We start from the raw sequence: 20,512 nt of genomic DNA on the forward strand, positions 1-20,512 counted from the left end.
CCGCCCCTGGTGGCTCTGGGACACAACACTCCTCCCCACTCCCTTGGGCCCGTGTGTGTAGTGGGGGTCCAGTGCACAGTGGAGCGCGCTGCACCCTTGGGGATGGCTCCATCTGGTGCCTGCCCTCCCGACCCGCTCCCAGATACAAACAGCCCAACAAGTGCTGCCAACCTGCTGACAAAGAAGTCACATCCGCAACCCTAGGCCTTCTCCCCAACATTTCAGTCAAAAAAACAAAACTTCACACTTGGTACAAATATTTCAGGTTAATGTTCTCAATACAACCATTATGTTTCACCTTCACCCACACAACAGTGCATGCGGTTTATTTGCTAGTGAACGTATTCCAAGCTAAAGTAAAAACCACTCGGGAACAAAAATGGTGAAGTTTCATTGGAGAAGTTTAATCTTCTACTTTTATAGATATCATGTATTAAATTAGAAGGCTGAAAAGCAAAAATATACTTTACAATCAAAGATCAATCTGGACGCTGGACCCCGACCGAAGCATCAGAAACACAGAGCTCTGAGAATCATTCCCACAAGGGCACAGAGCTGCCACCAGAGGGTTGTCGGTAAGGGGAGGGGTACCTTCAGGGATGCCGGACATGGGAGGAATCCCCGGCACACACTGAGGGCACAAGCCTATGCTCTGTCCTCGCTGTCAGTGGGGGAAGGGGGGGGCTGCATCTGGAGGAAACACCAGCAGCCAGCCCCCCGGGGTCCCAGGGTTAGCCACCTGGCCATGTACAGGGCCACGAGGCACAGGTCCCCAAACACCAGCAGCCGCCCTGGTGCACAGCGTCCATCGTGGCCACGCCGCAGCTGTGTCATCAGCCCGTCCTGCGCCTGCCTTGGAGGATCTGCAGTGCGGCCCCCCTCCCCCAGAATGGCAGGCTGCCACAGGCCACGAACCCAGAAGCAGGACACGAACAAGAAAGGAGGACCTGATGCAACCAGGGAAGACCTTGCAGACTGTGGGCTGAGGTCACAGGCAGTGTTCACAAGGAAGGGGAGCCCAAGTGACAGGTTCAGAGTCTGTCCTGCCCACTGAGGCCCAATGCCTGTCCCAAGGAGCACATCCCAAGGAGCACTTTCACGGCACGCCAGATGTCCCAGCGATGGGACTGGGCCCCTGGACCTGGAGTCCTGTGGTGTCGTCCATGAAGGTCGTCTCCAAAGGGCAGAGCTGCAGGCCCACCCAATGCTTTCACCCATTTGGGGAGAAACGTGCATCGTGGGCCCCAACTGTCTGAAATGGGAACCCATGCTCCACGAGAAAGCAGGGCTCACATGTCCAAGCAAGTGGTGGGAACCACTGACTGGCAGCAAGTCTTCACTGAGAACCCTGGCCTGGTGTGGTCACTGCAGTGGGCACACGTTCCTTCAGGCTCCTGATATGCATTTGCTGGCGGCGGCGGCAACAGCGGCAGCAGCAGCAGCAACAGCGTCCTCCGACCAACAGGAAATCCCCGTGTGCAGCAGGGGGGGGAGCGAAATGGGAGTCCAGTCCTCATGCTGACCCCTCGCAGAGTCACGCCGGTGGGGCCAATGGTGCCCATGGCGCTAAGACTCCCTCTCCAAAGGCAAGTGTGTGGTGCCCATGTGCGGGCTGGAAGCAGCACTTGACAAACCTCTTATGTTGCTGATTTTTATGAGGTGTCCCCCCACCTGTCCCAGTCCTGTGGCCATGGCCGCCACGCAGCCCACGGCGCAGCACACACACCTATCTCCTGGGAAAACTGAAATGTTCACCAGATGATTACTTCTTTCATCCACAGTGAATTCCCAGGACTGGTACGTTTAGTTAAATTAACATCAGTAGTAGCCAACGGTTCCTAAGTACCCTTTAATAAACAGATACAAAGCACTGGACCTACCACCTCTTACACCCACTCTTCAGGTTCTATTCCAAGAGCTGGTCAGAAAGAGGAGCAGCAAGCCCTCGAGTAACACCCCACAAAGTTGGCATGAGACACAGCAGGAAAAGGCATAATGGGGTCCCTGGGGCCTGGGATGGCCCTGCTCCAGAGCCCGCGGGGGGTCAGGTGGGCTGCCGGGCTTGGCCCACCCTGGATCCGGTGCATTCTGCAGCCATGCTGACACAGAGGTCAGCCCGCCCAGGATACCGATGAGCAGCCCAGGACTGCAAACAAGGAGCGTCAACAGAAAAACATGAATTTAAGTTTGAGAGCCGTAAAAATAACCCCAAATTAGGTGTTAAATGCTCTACGTGCCTGAAAGAATAGATTACTCCAGTTAAGTAAAATAACTGCATGCCATTAATCAAACCTGGAGGACGCGCAACACTTTCTAAAGCGCTGGCAGAGGCAGGCTGCTCATAGAAAGCGTTCTTGGGACAGCGTGCGGCGGAGAAGACACGGCACTCGAACACACATGTCTCCAAGCAGCAGGCAGGCAAGTGTGCGTACGCGGGACGTGGCCCACGTGCCCGCTCTTCTCCCAGCGAAGCCAGGAGGAGAGCCACTCACACCCACACCCGAGTGATGGTGGCGCTCCATGGTCAGGAAGCGACAACCCACATGCATCCCAAACGAGGGTGAGGACTGGGACTACAGACGTCCAAGAAAAGGCTACACGGGGCTCCTTCACGGGAATGGGGGGCAGGGGGCCGGGCCAGCAAGTCGGGAGGGCCGAGGTGATATGGCGGCCGGGGCTCTAGGACTCTTCACCCATCTGGAGCAGGGAGTTGATGGCTGCGTCCCTGTCCCCTCTCTGGGCTTCCAGCACGGAGCGGATCACCTCCCGGTCCATGTTGGGGAACATGTCCTGGATGGCTTTGAGATCCTCCTCACTGCAGCGGGGCTGGGTGCTCACGGCGGCTGGGGGCAGGGCCACGGGCACCACACCGGGGCTGCACACTGCAGGCACACCTGCAACCACAAGACGCGGTTTAGGGAACACATGATGGGACTGGCACCCACGCCAAGCTCGTCTTTGGAGCAAAGACGTGTGCCCCTGGCCCACAGCCTCCACGCACATCCCCATTTCCTACAGCTTTCCTCCCCAGCAGGTTTACACCACGCACTCAGAGCTAGGACAGGCTGCTTGCGCTGTGGTCCCTTCAAAGTTCCGGATGATACCATACCAGATGCCAATTTTCACGGACCCAAGACCACAAAGCAATTCTGTCAGAGAACAGAATGGCACAGGGGACAGAAGCTAGACATCAGGTGGCGACTATGGTACAGGCAGGGCACCAGGTGGATCCCTCTGATGCCAACAAGCACGTGAAGCCCGAGAGCGAGGCACACACCCAGGAGCACGTTCCATCCTGGGTCAAGGTGGTGAGGTGCTGAGAGCCCAACTTTCCAGTCAACTATCTGCAGAATGGGTGGGAACATGGGGCAGGACAGCAGCATGAGGGCTTTCCCACACTGGGCGGCACTGTCAGCATCTGGTGGGCACTGCCGTCCTTCACACACTGGCTCCACGGCCCCCTCCCCTCCTGGGAACTGCTTCAGCGCACAGATCCCACAGTGCAAGAGAACTGGGGGGAGGCTCTCAACCCACCCCAGGGTTATCTCTCCCGTGGGACTCCCACCTGTTAGGGGGCAGCAGCTGCAGGCAGCACCCCTCCTGCGGAAGCAGGGTCCACAGACGCATGCATACACCCCTCACATCACACATATGCACACAGGTGCCACACACGCATACACACCAATGCTGTAGATCACACATGTACACACATGTATGCACACACCTCACATCACACGTGTGCACATGCATGCCAAGCACATGCATACCAATGCTGTAGATCACACGTGCACACATGTGCCACACACACATGCATACCAATGACGCAGACCTATGTGCACACACATACATGCACGCACACCTTGACAAGATCATGGAAATAAGTTATTCACACCAAAGAAGATTCTGAAGCAGCACAAACTTCACACAAACACAGGCAGCTGGCACAAGTTCCTGTCTGTAGGAAACACACAGGAGCCAGTGGGCAGCTTGGCCTCAAGAGATCCAGGCAAAAGCTCCTTCCTCTCCTTGGTCACTTCCTGCGAGTAGCTGACTATTCCAAAGCTTACAAACATGCATCAAAAGAGAAGTTCAAAGTCTCCATTTATACAGAAGTCTGGCCTTTCCCAGAATAAACCTCTTAAGACAAACCTCAAAGACTCACAAAGAAAACTATGGAACCAGAAAAACACATCTCATCTCCCGAGAACATGGACTTTCCGTTAACCAAACACGTCCTCGTGCTGCTGATCCTGTAGCTCAAATGTGCCCCTCAGAAAGATGTGTGAGGCGCCAGCCTGGGCACGTGTGAGCGAGACCTTATCTGGAAGGTGGGTGAGAGCCAGGTTGTCCTGAGCAAAGTCTTGATTAGATGGGCACCTCAGATGCTGGCACAGACACCCAGGAGGGGCCATGGGGTCATGGGGCGGAGGCTGCAGCAGGAAGGGTCTGGAAGGGCCCCACCCACACCCTGAGTTTAGACTTTGGCCTCCAGAATGGAGAGCAGAGATTTCTGCTGTGTGAAGCAGAGGTGCCTCCATGGGCCTTTGTTCCGGCTGCCCCAGGACACTCACTACCTTTGGAGAGCCCCCGAAGGCACCTGTTCCTCCTCAAACCTCTAACATGGGAGTGAGACAATGTCACACAGAGCCTGAAACTGCTGCCGTGAAGGGGCAAGGAAGGACAAGATCCTCGGGCAGACATCAGCACAGAGCAGAGACCCCCAAGGCCAGCCGCAGCCGCTCCAGCAGCACGAGCCGCTCTCCCCACTCGTGGTGCTCTCCTGGGGCACGAACGTCCCCTTGGCTTTCTGAGGAGTTTCTGCATCTCTACAGAGACTCCTTCTTCTCACTTGGTAAGACGTTCTCTAGAAACTCATCCTGGCTGTTCCACAGCTCTTTGATCACCAAGGCCATTTCCCATCAGCTGGTTCTGACCCAACCAGGGCTTACACTTCCCCGCAGTTCTCCCCAAAAGTCTGGAACCGGTGTGAACACCTCAGAGGTAGATGCAGCCTCCCAGCTCTGTGCCCGTCCTTGCTGGGCTGTGTTTAGGCTCCGTCAGGGTGAAAGTAAGCCTGAGGCAACACCCCGGTCCTGCACCAGCCACAACTGCACAATAACGAGACCTCTCTTCTCTGGGTGGGCGGAAACCCCAGGGCGCCCCATGCCACCCCAGCCCCGCGCGCCAGTGTCCTGCCCCAGTCCAGCCCCTTTGGTACGATGCGACCACAGCACCATGCTGCGACCCAGCTCCCTATACGACACCGCCTCTGGCAGAGAGCACGGTAACTCAGGGCTCCGCTGCCTCCCTTCTCTCGGGGATCACAGTCCTGCAAGGCCTGCTTGCTGAGCCCGAACAAGCTGCCGCTTCATCTGTTATGCCCAGTTTTATGGCTGTTTGCAGCAGGGAACAGTGGAATCCAGTTACCATCACAGACAGAGCAGAAGCGAACCAATGGCTGGTGTTAATATTTGAAAATTCAAAAGCATGAAAGCAATCCAACTGGATTTTACTAGGCTGCCACAAAGTGTTACTTTACAAAGACGAATAAACACAACAGGAACATCAGGGCTCACAGCTCACTTCGCCCCATAGTGCAGGATCTTTCGAGACAGTAACTCACACACTAACGTGTTCAGAGATTACACTTCTCCACCTCCATAAAAGTTCAACTTGCCAACAGTCTGGGGAAAAATATTCTATATCCTACAGACACATAAAAAACTCAAGCTTCAGACCAGACCCCTTGCGTTTGGAAAGGTCCTCATGAGTCACATCCAGACCTAAGCCTCCGCACGGCACTCCAAGCCCCTGAGGACAGTGCTGGGGATGGGGAGTGGCACGCACCTGTGATGGGCACGTAGCCTACGCCTTGCTGGTACACGGTGGGCATCAGGACCACAGGCTGAGGCGGCATCATGACGGTGGCTGGCAGCGACTGGAATACACCAAATATAATCACGGGGTCATAGGAGTGCACAGCACACACCGAAACGGACATCCTGACACCGTCTTGGTGGAAGGCCCGGGTGAGCCACGGCTGCCTGACATAGGGTCAGACGGGAACGTTCCCCAGGAAGCAAATGAGCACTTTCAGGACCTGAAAGCACTTTCCTGACAGCCTCTAACACACTATTCACTCAGTTACTACAGTTGGGGTTACATGCTCCTGTGAAAGCATTTGCCGTATAATGAATGAAATGTTTATGAGTAAAGTCACACGGAGCTAGGACTTGTTTTCCAACAGTCAGGCTGGGAACCTCCTTGAGGCAGAGTTAAAACAGGGACACCACCACCACCTCGGTGACACAAAGGTCCCAGACCCCACCTGCCCCAAGAGCAGTGGGCCGCGGACATGGAGCCGCACAAGGCAGGGGACCTACGGGCCAGCATCTGCTCCCTTACACTCTGCGTGGTCCTGAGACCTCTGACCACTACATGGAGGACCTGCTCTGGCCATGAGGAAGCCTGTACACCGAGGAATAGACCCCCACACCATGCTGCTCCTCCCACTAGATTGCCTGACGCCCGCGGGCCAAGGTCCCAGTCCCTCAGGGACAAATGGCTGCGCTGAGCTGAGGCTGCCCTCTGCCTGCCCTCCGGCCCCAGCCCTCACCGTGTAGGACATGACCAGGTTGATCATGCCCTCCTTGTCATCACCCTGCCGGCCACTCAGGCTGTACCACTCGTCCTCCACCTTGCCCTGCTTCAGGGACTCGGGAATGGTGACGTGGGTCCAGGCAATGCGATCATCCATGGAGAAGGCCCGCTGAAGGAGACACAAGGGGATACTCGTGCTGCTACCACCCTGAAGTCCCTCTTCCTGCCCCCGCAGCCCCACCCCCAGCCCTGCCTTCCCCCTGGGCCACCTCCTCCAAAGGGTGATCCCCCCACCCCGAGTCTGGCCCCCAGCTGTGTGCAACCTTCAGCCCCCACTCTCTGCTGAGTATGGGTTACCAGCTGGGGAAGAGAGGACCCCATAGGACCCCCACCCTCATCCCTGTGAGGCCAGTAGGGCCTTAGTCAGCATCTGGACATGCACTGTCTGGCATCTGCCCATCCTCTCAGGATCCCTTGCAAGTCCAAAAGCCAGTGGGTGTGAATGGAGGGAAGGAGGTGCCCTCCCTTCTGCCCCCCTGTGCTGAGCAAAGGGAGAGGAGTAGGAGGGAGGAACCTGCAAGGAAAGAGTGGGCAGAGGGTACCACATGAAGGGGGGAGGGGGGTAGCTCCAGGCCTTGCTGCCCAATCCCCAGCCCTCCAACCTCTTATCCTGCTAGCCAAGACCCAGAGGCTCTCTGGCAGCCCCATAGGTGCCCAGAGGACCAGCCCAGGACTAGCCATGCTGCAGCTATCTGACCCTCCCAGGGACACTTGGGGGCTGGCAACTTGCACAAGAACCGCACTCTACCAAGCGTGGGGTCTGACCCACTGTACACCCATCTGGTCACAAGAGCCAGCCTCTGTGCCTTTGGTGTGGGGATCTGTTTGGGGCTTGGGGAAGGGGGGACAGTCAAGACTGTGTCCCCCGCTCCAGTGAGGCTGTTTCCTGAATGTAACTGGTGAAGACATCTATATGGAATTGTGTACACTGCTGCTGAGAACACCAGGTCACCTGCCACAAAGCAATAACACACCTACTCTGGGCACACCTGCAGTTCCCAGACAGCCTCAGTGGTGGAAGGCAGGGCACCCGCTGGGCCCATGACGGGTGGGCGGCCCTCTCACCTCATCAAAGATCTCCAGGTAGAAGGAATCCACGCCTGGGGGCACTGTGCACTGGATGACTTTATTCCAGCGAGGATTCTTGGCACCATTGTGGGCGGTGGGGGTCTCATATACCGCATAGCCCAGACGCAGTCGGCAGTACGGGTCCATGCGGGTCATGCCATAATTCTTTGCCAGCTTGGCCTGAAATACAGCCGATGTTACTGAATGAGCCACTGCCACTGGAGTGAAAGACGCATGCTCACCCGAGCTGTCCATCCCCTTCAACACATCAACTCTGGCATTTCCAGGGAACAGGATGTGGCAACTGTGTTCCTTGGCGCCAGGTACCAAAGGTCACCATTCAAGTTGAGAGAGGCTCTGGCCCATGTAGGGCAGCTCCGTCTCCAGCGTCCCCTTCAGAAGAGGCTGCAGAGGAGGGTGACAAGCAGGCTGTCCCGAGCCAGAGCCAAGAGCCACCCAGAACATGGGGCTTGAGGGCCGGCCTGGACCAGCAGGGTCACGAGTTCAGGGCACTGGCCCAGCCACCACCTGGCTCTGCTTTCTGTTCTCTGTCTGCTGCTGCCTTGGCTTATGAATCCTGAGGAGCCTAAACTTCAGCCAGACAGGCTGAGTGTACAGAGAAAGCAAGCTTGGGACTGATGAATGGGAGGGAAGGCAGGTAGCCCAGGGTACTCATCAGCAGATGCACTGGAACATGAAACCTAAAACCACAGAACCTGGTTACGATGTGTCACCACAGCTTAAGGGTGGAGTAGCAATAACAGCAGGCCTGAACGTGTCCACTAGGAAGGGCGCAGGGGCAGGGGGAGAACGTGTGATGGAGTGCCACAACCACGATAGAGGGACCTCTCAAGCCTCAGTGACAAGAACACAGCCCAGCAAAATGCGGGCAAAGACTATAGGAGAAACTGATGCCTGCATGCCATCAGAGACCCAAAAGCAAAACCCCAATGAACCCAAATCAAACCAACCCTCCTGTGACCACAGGAAACACCCGCATCCCGCAGACAGGGAGCAGACGACACACTACTGGACATCCAGAAAGAAGCCTTATGGGCCATGGTGTGGGCACTCCCATGTGAGCAGAGTGGAGGCTGGCCTGGGTGGGGGGCAGGGAGGGGGGCCAGGGGCCTGACCGCAGGGTGCTCCATCAGCAGGAACTACCAGGGAGGTACATGCCAGGGGAGGCAGGCCAAGTAGCATGTTGGGGCCCCAACGGACTGGGGGAGAAAGGCTTATCAAAGGAAGTGGGAAGCCAGGGCCACACCAAGAGGCCCAGCAGGCAAAAGAGGGCTGTTTTGGGTCCCTGGGACTGGTGCCACAAGGGCCTGGGAGGACCACGTGGAGGGTAAAGAGTGGCCACTCCTGTGGGCACATGAGAGGGCAGTTTCAGAACATGTGAGTATCTGAGGTGACCCTATCACCCCCGAGAGTGTGGCCAGGTGTCTGGGATGCAGTCACCTTAAAACCCACAGTATTCGTGAGGCCTGACTGCAACTCTGTCTGCCTTCAGTGACTCCCCTTCGTGGTTTTACGGAAAGTTGTGGTGACCAAAACCACTTTAGATCCTAACAGTGCCTCTGGCTTTCCTAGCGGTCTGTTCAGCAGCCAGGCCCTCCCCTTGTGCCCCCACCTCCCCCACAGTCAGGAGGGTCAGGCAGGGCATCCCTACACAGGCTGGCACAGAGCACGTACCCATAAACATCCTCACTGATTATTTTTGCTATTTCTGGTAGAAGCCTGGGTATTCATCAGTATCTTTTACGCGTATGTTTCAAAAAAAAAGAAAAAAAGAGAGAGAGAGAGAAAACCCATTTATTCACACAGACAATGTGGCCCAGCAGCCACAGCCCGGAGAGCAAGCAGCACTCAGGGCCACCCCTTCCCCGGGGAGGCCCAACACCCACCTGCACCACGGTGATGCTGAGGCGGCCCACTGTGCCCACTGCCCCTCCATACTGCAGCTGCTGGGCTGCCTGTGCGTCCAGCTGCACCTGCTGCTGCGCTGCCGTGGGTGTGATGCGGAGGAAGTCCTGCGGGAGCTCACCAACGTACACCTTCGGGGAGAACACAGGTGCATTAGTGGGGGGCTCAGTCACTGCATCTACGGTGGGAGAGGCCCACGGGGCCAAGGTCTCCAGCCCAAGCACCATGAAACACAACGCTGCCATCCAGCAAGGAGCCCTCTCACTCAATAGATGCAAAAAAGCAAAGCGGGCTTCTGCTCTGCCCACTGACAGCAGGTTCTCAAGCTCAGAACGGCTCCTTGACAGTCTCTTGGGCTGCACTCAGGTGTCACACGCCCTCTGCCTACATGTCCACCATCTGCTTTTCCTGCTGCCACCAGGACAAACCAGGCCTGTGAGCTGCAAGGCACTCATTCAAACCAGCAGTGAGATGAAATCAGAAAGTTGGGTCTCCAGGTACATGGAAGCTCCCCCCGCCCCACCATGCTGACACACTCGAAAACCTCCATCTGAAACAGCTCAAACTCAAAAATAACAGCCCAGAAGACAAAAAGGAAAGACGAGCAACAAGAAGCCCCAAAGACCTCCTCCTCCTGCCTCTTGCTGAATCCCTTGTCCACAAGGCTGCCTGGCTTCTCAAAGAAGGGGTGGAGACGCACTGGAGGGTGGACTGCACAGAGGCCCCCAGGGTTCCAAGAAGCCAGTCTTCCAGGAAAAGGCAGTGGCTAAGGGGAGTGGACTGCCACACGTGGCAGTGGCCCTGGACAAGGCTTCCCCCACACAGATGAGCAGAGAGGGCAGCTGTGTCCCCAGGCCAGCAGAGCGTGGACCCGCAGTGTCTGATGCCCGGACAGCCTGCCCTCCGCTCTTTCCCAGGCAGGGTAGGTTTGGGGTGTGGAGGGCCACAGTGTAAGGACTGACGCAGTCCCACAGGAGGGAGCAGCAGAGCTATGGCGCAGGCCCAGTGCTGCCCACAGGGCTCCCGGGTCTCCTCCACTGCTCCAGAGTACATCACCACAGACTCTGGCCGAGAGCCTTGAAGGAATGTTATTTTCAGGACATGCCAGAGGGAAAAGAAAACCCCCACGAGTCATAGTGAGTTGTGACAAAGTGCATTTACTGACAGTGGCCAACAGAGACTGCTTCAGATATCCAGGTGCCAAATATCCTAAGGCCTCTATAGCTGTGGTTCTGGACCTCCAGATGACACAGATCTGGGAGGATTCCAAAAGGTTCCATACCCGCTGAGCTCACAAGCACCACTGGGAAAGCATTTCTCCACAAGCACCTTGTGCTGTTTCATTTCAAACATCCCTAGAAAGGTCTAGGTTCCTGTCTTCGTGTCCCCATCTCAGGCTGGAGATCGCCCAAGCCAGGCACCGAAACAGGTGGAGACCCACTCGGGTCTCCAGGCCCAGGGGCTGTCTGTCCCCAGCCACTCCCTTCCTTGGCACCCATCAGCTTGGTGCTCCAGCTGCTTCCCTCTGCAAAGCAAGAGCACACTTCTTCCTCTCGGGTTGGGATGTATGGGAGTGACCTCCGCGCCTGGCGAGGAGAGCATCTTGCACCTTCTCCACGTCTGGAGTGGGGCAGCCCCGGTGGGCCCACAGGAGCCCTGAGAACTCATTACAGCCTGAGGGGAAAGCAGGGGCACCCAGGAGGTGCAGGGTTGCCAGGTGAGGAGCGTGCTGCCTCCCTGGGGGCCTCTCAGGCTGCACACCCTCCCAGAGGGCTGAGATGCTGTGGCTGGCCTGGGGGCTACCAGACCCACACCCATCACCAGCTGCTATGGGCAAATGGGAACCGCACTCCCAGCCAGAGCTCTTCCCAGCGGACACGGGGCCAGACGCTGCCATGCCAACTGGTCACAGTCCTCCCAACCTCCACTGGGGCCGCGGCAAGCTTGCCTGTTCCTGTGAATGTAATCTGGCAGACACAGACTCATGTTAACCAAATGCAGAAGATTAGTGCACACAGACCAAATTCTCATTTATTCTGAAAAATAACTACCCACCCATACCACGTACTGCAGTCCTGAGGAGTGAGGAGTGCAGGCAATGGGCTGTGCCCTTGATCCCTTGTCCTGGGATCAAGCCTTGCCATCAGGCCCCTCACTCAGTGCTGAGTCTGCTTGGGATTCTCTCTCCCTCTGCACTTCCCCTTGCACTCACTTGTGCTCTCTCAAATAAATCTTAAAAAAAAAAAAATTCAAACATCTAATGTTCAACAAGATCTTAACTATAAACATGGAACGATTTTTACAACAGAAGTTAACTATGCCATGCAAACAAAACACAGAAGGGATAGAAGGTGAGTCCCCTGGCCAGCGCCAGCACTAACAGGCTAGGGGACACTAGGTTCCTGAAAAGGCGCAAGGAGGATAATGTGCCCTGGGGTCTTCTTCTCACCTGAGGAACAAGCTACAAAATCCCTGACTGGCAGTCCTCAGATGGTCAAGGTCCCCCAAAACAGAGGAAGTCTGAGATGGTCCCAGAGTGCAGGTCACTAAGAATCCACTGCCACTCCATGCCATGTAGGGTTCGGGGTGGAACTCCAGGACAGAAGGGACACTGAGGCAAACACAGGGCAGCCAGATAAAACCTGGAGCGAGTAGTCACGTAGCAAAGCCAGGTCTCCAGTTATAATAAACGTCTGTTGGGGATGCACACAAGATGCAAACACACTGGAGCTCTCTGAACTGTTCATAACTGTTCCATAACTCTAAAGTTCAAAGTTTATTAGAAAAAAACTTCAACTTAACTAAAAAAAAGAAGAAAGAAGACGGAAACAGCATTTCAGTTCTGACGAAATACCACCCTCTTGGTGATGCAACCAGCACCCCGCTGCCCCGGGAGCTGCCAGACAGGTCTGTCCGCTGCTACAACCCCAGAGACTTGCAACTCGAAGGAGCTCGTCCAAGTGCGCCAGTTCCCACACCTTAAGTCAGTGCTGCTGACAAAGCCAGTCCACGTCAGATGTTACAGAGTCCAGGTGCCAACACAAACCCCACCACCTCAGAGACTGGCCGGGAAAGGGTGTGGTGAACACTTGGCTTACAGACGTAAAGGAAAAATCCAGAGCTAATCCTAAAATTTTTATGTTTGCCATATTATCACAGAGAAAAAGTCTGAATTGTAACATCAGCATACATGCTTTATCCTGGCCCAAAGACCAGAGAAGAATGGTTAATCTTGATTACAGATAAATCGTGAATATTCTAAACTGTTATCTGGCTCACACTTACAAGATGGACACACTGAGTCCAAAACTGGCTGTCAGCTGCACACTGGGCAGGGGGCCCTCTGGGCCTGTCACTGTCCGCACAAGGAGCATCGTCACACATTTCTCCTCGCCGCTGCTCATGGAACTGTTACACCACAGACACTCTGGATAAGTTCATATCCTGTACACCGACCTGCACTCTGCGTACAAATAGCACTCTTCAGCTAACACAGGGTTAGAACCAAGCTCCTAGGGGCACCCAGGTGGTTCCAGGTCACAAACTCGGGGTCCTAGGATCCAGCCCCACATCAGGCTCCCTGCTCCTCCCTCCCCCCCCCCATACTGCTGTGTGTGTGCATACAGAACAGGGTGCAATGGTGCCATGAGGAGCAAGAGCCCCAGTACAAGCCGCCAGGCACCGTGAACAGAGTCTGTTCACTCTGCCTTGTCTGAGAACCCACCTCACCCTCTGGGGCTGGCATCACCAGTGAGAACACAGGTGCTCGGGGCTCTGGAGCCCCCATCACGGTCCAGAGAGGCACCCCGACACAAATGCCTCCTTGGCCCCCAGCTCACCACTTGGCTCTCAGTCCACATCACTCACACTAGAACCATAGCTGAAAGGGACAGAGGAATGTTACCACAGAGAAACAGAGAAGCCAACAGCTCACAGGTCGAGGAGCCCCAGCCCTCGGAGCCCTGAACCTCCCTGGCATCACAGGGACCTACGCTGAAGGCCCTGCAAGGGCACACTTGCTGCTAGACTCCCCAGGGCCACAGCTCAGCACGTTCCACCATCTGGCCCAGGAGAAAGGGACTGTCCCCCAGGTAACTGCACTGAGCAGTGGCTATGAGCCTCAGCCTGCCTATGGACAGAATGTTCGCTGTACCTCGGCCAAGGCACTGGCTCTGGCACTCTGTGGGAGGGAGCCAGGCAGGTGAGGAGCCGGGCGTGCCATGCCTCACATGTGGTTGTGTCTGGCGCCTAACTACAGGGTGTGACAGCAAGTGGGCAAGTCAGGCCACAGAGGGGTGGTGTGTGGGTGGTGGGGAGGCTCTGGGAAGGCAGAGCAGGACTTCCTAAGGGACCATCCTGACATTCTAGCTGGAACACCCTGCAGTGTGGGGCCACCTCCAAATGGGACAGGGTGGAATGCAGTGGAGGGGACCAAAGAAAGGAAGGTTCTGCTCTCTGACATCTGGACCATCCCAAGTAGAGAGCAAGGAGCAGCAGAACACTTGGAGCTAGAGTTGAGAAGGAAGCCTGGGAGGGGGCAAGGAGTCAGGGTTGTGCTGGGGACCCAAACTCATGATCCCCAAGGAGAGAGCACACCCAGAAAAGAGGAGGAGGAGCCCGGAGAAGAAGTCTGAGTGGAGACTGTGGCCTGGGAGCAGGGATGGCCATTTCCAGAGGGCCCAGAACTCACCCGGGAGAGCTTCTGAACACGGAGACCAGCTGCCACTGTGCCCCTACTCACAGTACCCTCCCCCACCCGCACATGGCCTCCTGCGGTTCCCAGAGCACAGGTGGCTTCCTGGTATCTGGCAGCTTTGCTGCCCTCAGCTGATGCAGCTGCACTCCTGGGGGTCGCAGCCCCATACAACTAGCTCCCCAGCTCCCACCATCCTGTAGGCATCGAAGCAGAATGGTAGGGGACACGGAGAGCTGCAGGCAAAGATGGTTGAGGAAGAGCCGAGTTGGTTTTTTTTTTTTTTTTTTAAGATTTTATTTATTTTATTCATGAGAATACACAGAGAGGAGACAGAGAGGCAGAGACAGGCAGAGGGAGAAGCAGGCCCATGCAGGGAGCCTGACATGGGACTCGATCCCGGGTCTCCAGGGTCACGCCCTGGGCTGAAGGCAGGCGCTAAACCGCTGAGCTATCTGGGCTGCCCAAGAGCTGAGTTTTTTGAGAAATGAAAACTAACTCTTAGGGCCCCAAAATTCATCTGTTCAGGTACTTCCTACAGGCCAGGCCAGGAACTTCACACACGTGGACTCGGTCCGTCCTTGTACAAATGCATGATAAAGGTTTATGTGCAAGGCCACCAAGGCACAGAGGCTCCGTAGCTGGCCCACTTGGAGCTGTCACTCAGGAACCACACTGGTGACCCAAAGAGGGACGGCAAGGGTGTGGGGGAGTGCGGTGGAGATGCGGAGCCAGGCAGGGACTGAAGTATCCACCACTGACTTCGCCAGGACGATCTCCTGCGTGGGAGGGGACAACCGTCAAGCACAGTAGCCACACTGGCAAAAAGAGCTTCCAGGATCTAGAGGGAAGACAGACACAAGGACGGACAGAGAGTGCTGTCACAGGAAATGCCTAAGCACAAGGTGTGAGGGATGGGGAAGGGGCACCTCAAGGTCACGTATCCCTCAGGAGGGGCATCAACACAGTGACCCACCTTACAACCTGCTGAGGCTGCATGGGCATGTATGTCTACCAAAACCACCAAGACGATGGAAATCCGGGTCTTTGCCAGGCCAGAACAGAACGAAAAGCTGAATTTGAGAAACTATTTAACCGCCCCAAACACAAGGAGACACAAGGAGAGCCACAGAAACCGAGAGAGGCAAAGAGAAGCACAGAAGACACCGTCTGAAGGAACCATGTGTGTCCATGAGACCACACAATCATGTAACGTGTTCAGGCGAAAAGACAGAGACACTTCTTAGATCTGACTTGGCGATAAACCAACAGTAAACATCAAAGTGCAAAATGTCACGTCAAAGAATGAAAAAACAAACACATGGCCAGTACTCCCACACCAGCAGGGGATAGCCAGTGAGGCTACCACGCCCCAGAAGGACCTGACTACCGAAGTGCACAGCAGTCCTGACACTGGTTGCACCCCTACTCAGCTCGGAGGGGCAGGAAGGGAGGCCCGGGCTCTCCACCAGCTGGGAGGACCCATACCAGCAGGCAGGGCCTTGTGGGGCGAGTAGATGTGCCACGGCGAGCAGTATGTGTGCAGAAACCCCAGGGGCTCACGACCATGCTCGAAAACAGAAACACTGCCATGCTCAAGCCTAAAGAGAAAGCCAAGTCTTTCCTCTGAGTACTGGCAATTCACAGGGAAGAGCGGAGCATTTACCTGACCTCTTGCACAACTCCCTTCAGGACAAGGGACTATCTGCAAAACCATCTTTGCCAACAGTCCCAGTTAACAAACATAGAACAACAATAAAATACAAGTATCACCCTTTGCAATCCCTAGAGTCACTGATCCAGGAGTGATTATCAATATCAGGGCATTGCCATTTATGTTTACTATCAATTTGAGTATTTACAGGTCTTTTTATATCCATATGTAAGAGCACTGTCAACACGTCACTCATCAAAAACAATCATTATCAATAAGGCTAACGAGGACCTGGACAGTCTCAGGTCACCCAAGCGTCGCCCAGCAGACCAGCTCAGGTCAAGGAAAAGGCATCATCACAAGGAGGGCCTTACACTTGGCCTGCACCCGCTAACCCATCAGCATCACCAGGAGGAGGAGGAGTGCTTGTGATCAGCCTGTACTCCCTGGAGCCCACCCGCATCTGTGGGGGAGGCTGGAAAGGCCCCCACTGCCTCTGATTGAGCTTTCACCGCTGTCCCCATGAGCTGATTGGGCACTGCTGTGGTTTAAAGCAGCATGTTCACAAAGTCCCCAGGCTTGAACAAGGCAGGCAGGGGCCTCCACACAGTTACTTCTCCTGTGGCCCAGCAGTTGCTTCTGAACAGTCTGTGAAGTGGACAGAACCCTGGACAGAAAAGGATGTCCTCTCAAGAATACCAGCAACATTAGAGGGGAACAGACAGCACAGGCCTGGCATGAGTCTCAGTGGTGATTTGGGGAAGAACAACCATCTCAGCCTCAGCAAGGGGAGCGGCCAGCACTGCCCTGTCCTCAACCCTCCCCACCCAGCCCCTCAGGCCTCTGTGGGCAAGGGCACAGGAAACACCCCGTCTCCCCTACCAAGCAGACTCCCCTCCCTCCTTCACACCCCCAAGGATGCTGCTTGTCACTCCTCGGTGGTGAGTGGGAGGCAGTGGTCAGACTTCAGAGTACGCCCCATGTGAGTGAGTCCAGGCTCCGGGCTCCCTGGAGCCCCAGTGGAGGCCTGCGTGGTGTGCGCAGGGACGGGGCCCACTGGCACAGTGCCAATACCCAGGAGAGCCCCACCCGATGTTCCTCCACCACCCGCAGGGATGGAGCATACAGTCAATGTGGGGCACCTTCGGCTCGACAAGGTCCACCAGACTCGATCAACTATGACATGGTCCTTACAAGGATCGCTTAGTTCTGAGAGCAGCAGTGGACGCTGAAGAGGCCTTGTGCCAGGCAAAAAGCTTTCTAAAAACATTGTCACTGTAGTGACTAGATAAAACTCAAGCACCCAGTCCATCTGCTGCCTGCAGGCCGTTCATCTGGAAAAGTGCCCTGGCCATACCTGCCACTCGCACTGGCACAGGCATGACACGCATGACCCTCCCTGGCCTTCCTGCAGCCCACCTGCCCTCTCTCCTTCCAGGCCCGCCTGCGCTCCAGCCCCAGCCCTATGACACCCACTCCTTCAAGTGTCTCTTCCTAGAAGAACCTTACCCACTTCAACCATGGCCCCCGACAGGCCATCTTCACATCTAACTCTTGAGGTAAGACCCACAGCTCCGGGTGCCTCAGTAGGTTGAGCATCTGACTCTTGGTTTTAGCTCAGGTCATGATCCTGGGGTCATGGGATTGAGCTCCACATCGGACTCTGAGCTCAGGGCAGAGTCTGCTTGTCCCTCTCCTCCTGTTCCTCCCCTGCTTACACACTCTTCTCTCACACACTTTTTCTCTCAAATAAATCTTTAAAAAAAAAAAACAACCCAGAGCTCTGAGCATGCAGCTCACCTGTGCGGTCATGCTGGTGGGCTGTTGTCCGGGCTGCACTGGGAGATCCTGACAGCAGGCACCACACTTGCCTGTTCATTGTATGGTGCTGCCCCAAATACCATCATCATAACACTAGCCAAGAGGTCACATGACCTCACTGGCACTCAAGACCCCAGACACTGATGTCCCCTTCCCAGAGCCACCCCGCAGTTCCGGACCAGACCTAATGTCACTGCACGTTTACAGGTCACAGAGGGCACCCCTGAGCCACTCCTGCCATATGGGTGCTGCACACCACCATGTGCACATAAAGCCATACCACACTCAGGAAGTCAGACCAGCAGCACTCCCTCACTCCCGAGTGTCAGGAGCTTCAGCTTTATGCTGTCACAGAGCTGAGTGCTGCCCCAGTAACAGGACCAGCTGAGCTCTACGGAGGCTCCCTTCACCCAGATACGGAGCCCAGCTTTGTGCGTGTTTACACTCAGGCCCATGCCACCAGTGAGATTCTGCATGAGGGCACTGAGCTCCCAGGAGGCCAGGGAGGGGGCTGTCCTGCCAGATTATGAAGCCCACTGCTCCTGGGCGGGGGTGTGGGAGGACAAATAAAGGAGCTGCTAATCTGGTTCCCTTGTTTCTGGGATCAGCCAGTTGCATAAACATGAGAAATTGCTGGCAGTGGACCTGCTGTAATTCTCTGTGAAGATGGGAGAGCTGGAAGCCACGAGGATGAGTCCAGAACTCTCCCCCACGGGCTCCGGCATGTTTCCACACTGAAGTCCGACAGGAAGTGCGTGTCAGGTCCCATTCAAAGGCCTCAGAAAGGGCACCTGTGCCCATAGGGGAACGCTGACAAAATCTGGGTCTTCCTTTCAAACTCAGGAAAAGCGTTCTGTGAAAAGATCCTCCCTTAGCTCTACGGGTGAGAGGCCCTGGTAACGGGGAGCTCACGGTGGGCGGCTGACTTTGAGAGAAGGCACAGGAAAGCATCGCATCCGAGGAACCTTTCTTCCCTGCTCAAAAGGACCAGAACGTTCCCCCGCTGCGCGTCAGGAGCTGCTGCATCAGGAGCTGGCTGCCGGGGCTGCAGGGAGGCCCCCTACCCCGAGGCCATCCTCAGCCAGTCTACACTCTCCCGCATCCGCGCAGCTCAGAGAGAACTGGGAAGGACTCGCCCAGGTCCTCGGCCCCCGCCCACTCGCTTGCAAATGAAAAACTGACGAGGCGGCCAGTGGCCCCTAAGTGGGGACACAGCAGGGCCTGGGAGCCTTACTCAGCCTGGAGGCAGCACAGGGAGCATCCGGGGTTCAGGATTCTCCTCGTACAGGGAAGGCTGGGCGGGGCTTCTCCGTGTGAGGACTGTCCGGGGCTCCCACCCGGGGCACGGGACCCTCCTCCGTCCGGGCCCGGCCCCGCCGCCACCTCTCCCGGAGCCCGTCGTTGGGCCTCCCCGAAGGCTCCGGAGCCCACGCCCGCCGCCCACCACCTGCCCGCAGCCTCACCGGCCCGCGCTGCGTGCTGACGGTGGTCGCCATGGTGCTTCGCGGGCCCCGCCTCGCCCACCAGGAGCGGACGTGCCCGGGACCTCGGCGCCGGAGCCTGCGACGCCGACTGCTGTCCCCGCGAGGCCGCCGCCGCCGCCGCCGCCGCCGCCTCGGTCAGCTGACGCCTGGCCCCGCCCCCGCGCCGCTCACTGCGCAGACGCCACGCCCGCCACGCCCCTCCCGGCGCCGCACGCACGCGCGCCCTCGGCGGACGCCTGCGCAGTCGCTCCTTCCGGGCCGCCGCCCCGCGAAACGGCTCCCGAGCTGGCCGTGTGCGCACGCTCGCCGGCCGGCCCGCGCCGATCACGTGGCCGGAGGAGTTTCCGGCCCCTCCGCCTCTCGGGGCCTGGGGCGGGCGACCCGAGGGCTCCCGGTCCCGGAGGGCAGGCGACGGCTCACCCTGCGGCTGCCCCGGATCCTCGCGGCGCGGGAGCTTTTGCACGCGGATGTGTGGGCGCGGGGGTCGGGCAGACGGAGCGGCGGCAGTACCCGCTGTGGCGCGAGGGCCGGTCCACGGGCCGTGACGCCCGCGCGGGCACCCGCGATCCCGAGGCGGGGCGCGGCCCCCTGCGGCCCTGCAGTGGCGTGCGAGTGGGCAGCACGAACACCGGGGCCAGGACGGGCGTTCCTGCCTAGGCGCCCCCCCTCCCCCCGGGCGTCCACCTGCCGCCCCCCACTGCCCCCCGCCACGCTCCCACCCCCAGGGCGTCCACCTGCCGCCCCCCACTGCCCCCCGCCACGCCCCCACCCCCGGGGCGTCCACCTGCCACGCCCCCCCACCCCGCGTCCACCTGCCGCCCCCAACTACTCCCCCGCCACGCCCCCACCCTCCGGGGGCGTCCACCTGCCGCCCCCCACTGCCCCCCGCCACGCCCCCACCCTCCGGGGGCGTCCACCTGCCGCCCCCCACTGCTCCCCTCGCCACGCCCCCACCCCCAGGGCGTCCACCTGCCGCATCCCACTGCCCCCCGCCACGCCCCCACCCCCGGGGCGTCCACCTGCCGCACCCCCACTCCCACTGCTCTCCCCCCCCGCCCCCCGGCCGTCCACCTGCCATCCCCCACTGCCCTCCTGCTCTGGTACAGTGCACCCCCCACCCCACCACCGATCATCCACCTGCTGCGCCCCCCACTGCCCTCTCGCTCTGCCCCGTACTCCTCCTTACCTCTAGCCTGTCCACCTGCC

General features: G+C 57.5%; 1 protein-coding gene across 3 annotated transcripts; it reads right to left on the reverse strand.

The window, feature by feature from the left end:
- Positions 1 to 383: 383 nt before the first annotated feature.
- On the reverse strand, positions 384 to 19,452 carry LOC112663244 (toll interacting protein). Of its 3 annotated transcripts, none has more exons than XM_025451904.3 (6): positions 19,286 to 19,445; positions 9,636 to 9,785; positions 7,726 to 7,908; positions 6,617 to 6,769; positions 5,848 to 5,938; positions 384 to 2,894 (listed from the first exon to the last, which is right to left on the reverse strand). In XM_025451904.3, exons 1-6 carry the CDS (start codon positions 19,316 to 19,318, stop codon positions 2,680 to 2,682), a joined length of 825 nt encoding a protein of 274 aa, XP_025307689.1. In that variant the 5' UTR covers positions 19,319 to 19,445; the 3' UTR covers positions 384 to 2,679. The 3 variants fall into 3 exon arrangements, with proteins under 3 accessions (XP_025307689.1, XP_025307690.1, XP_048952211.1); XM_025451905.3 differs by lacking the exon at positions 19,286 to 19,445 and adding an exon at positions 17,802 to 18,081; XM_049096254.1 differs by lacking the exons at positions 5,848 to 5,938; positions 6,617 to 6,769; positions 7,726 to 7,908 and having other exon boundaries at positions 2,835 to 2,894; positions 19,286 to 19,452.
- Between the last annotated feature and the right edge of the window lie 1,060 nt (positions 19,453 to 20,512).

This window comes from Canis lupus, chromosome 18 (genome assembly GCF_003254725.2).
Source record: "Canis lupus dingo isolate Sandy chromosome 18, ASM325472v2, whole genome shotgun sequence".
NCBI lineage: Eukaryota > Metazoa > Chordata > Mammalia > Carnivora > Canidae > Canis > Canis lupus.

Bases quoted from the DNA above. Each gene is read 5' to 3' on its own strand.
- LOC112663244 (XM_025451904.3), bottom strand. From the start codon at position 19,318: ATGGCGACCACCGTCAGCACGCAGCGCGGGCCG. The intron at 7,909-9,635 runs GTGGGTGTTGGG...GCTGTATTTCAG, and splicing joins TCAGCATCACCGTGGTGCAG to GCCAAGCTGGCAAAGAATTA. The intron at 5,939-6,616 runs GTGAGGGCTGGG...GGTGTATTCCAG, and splicing joins ACCTGGTCATGTCCTACACG to TCGCTGCCAGCCACCGTCAT.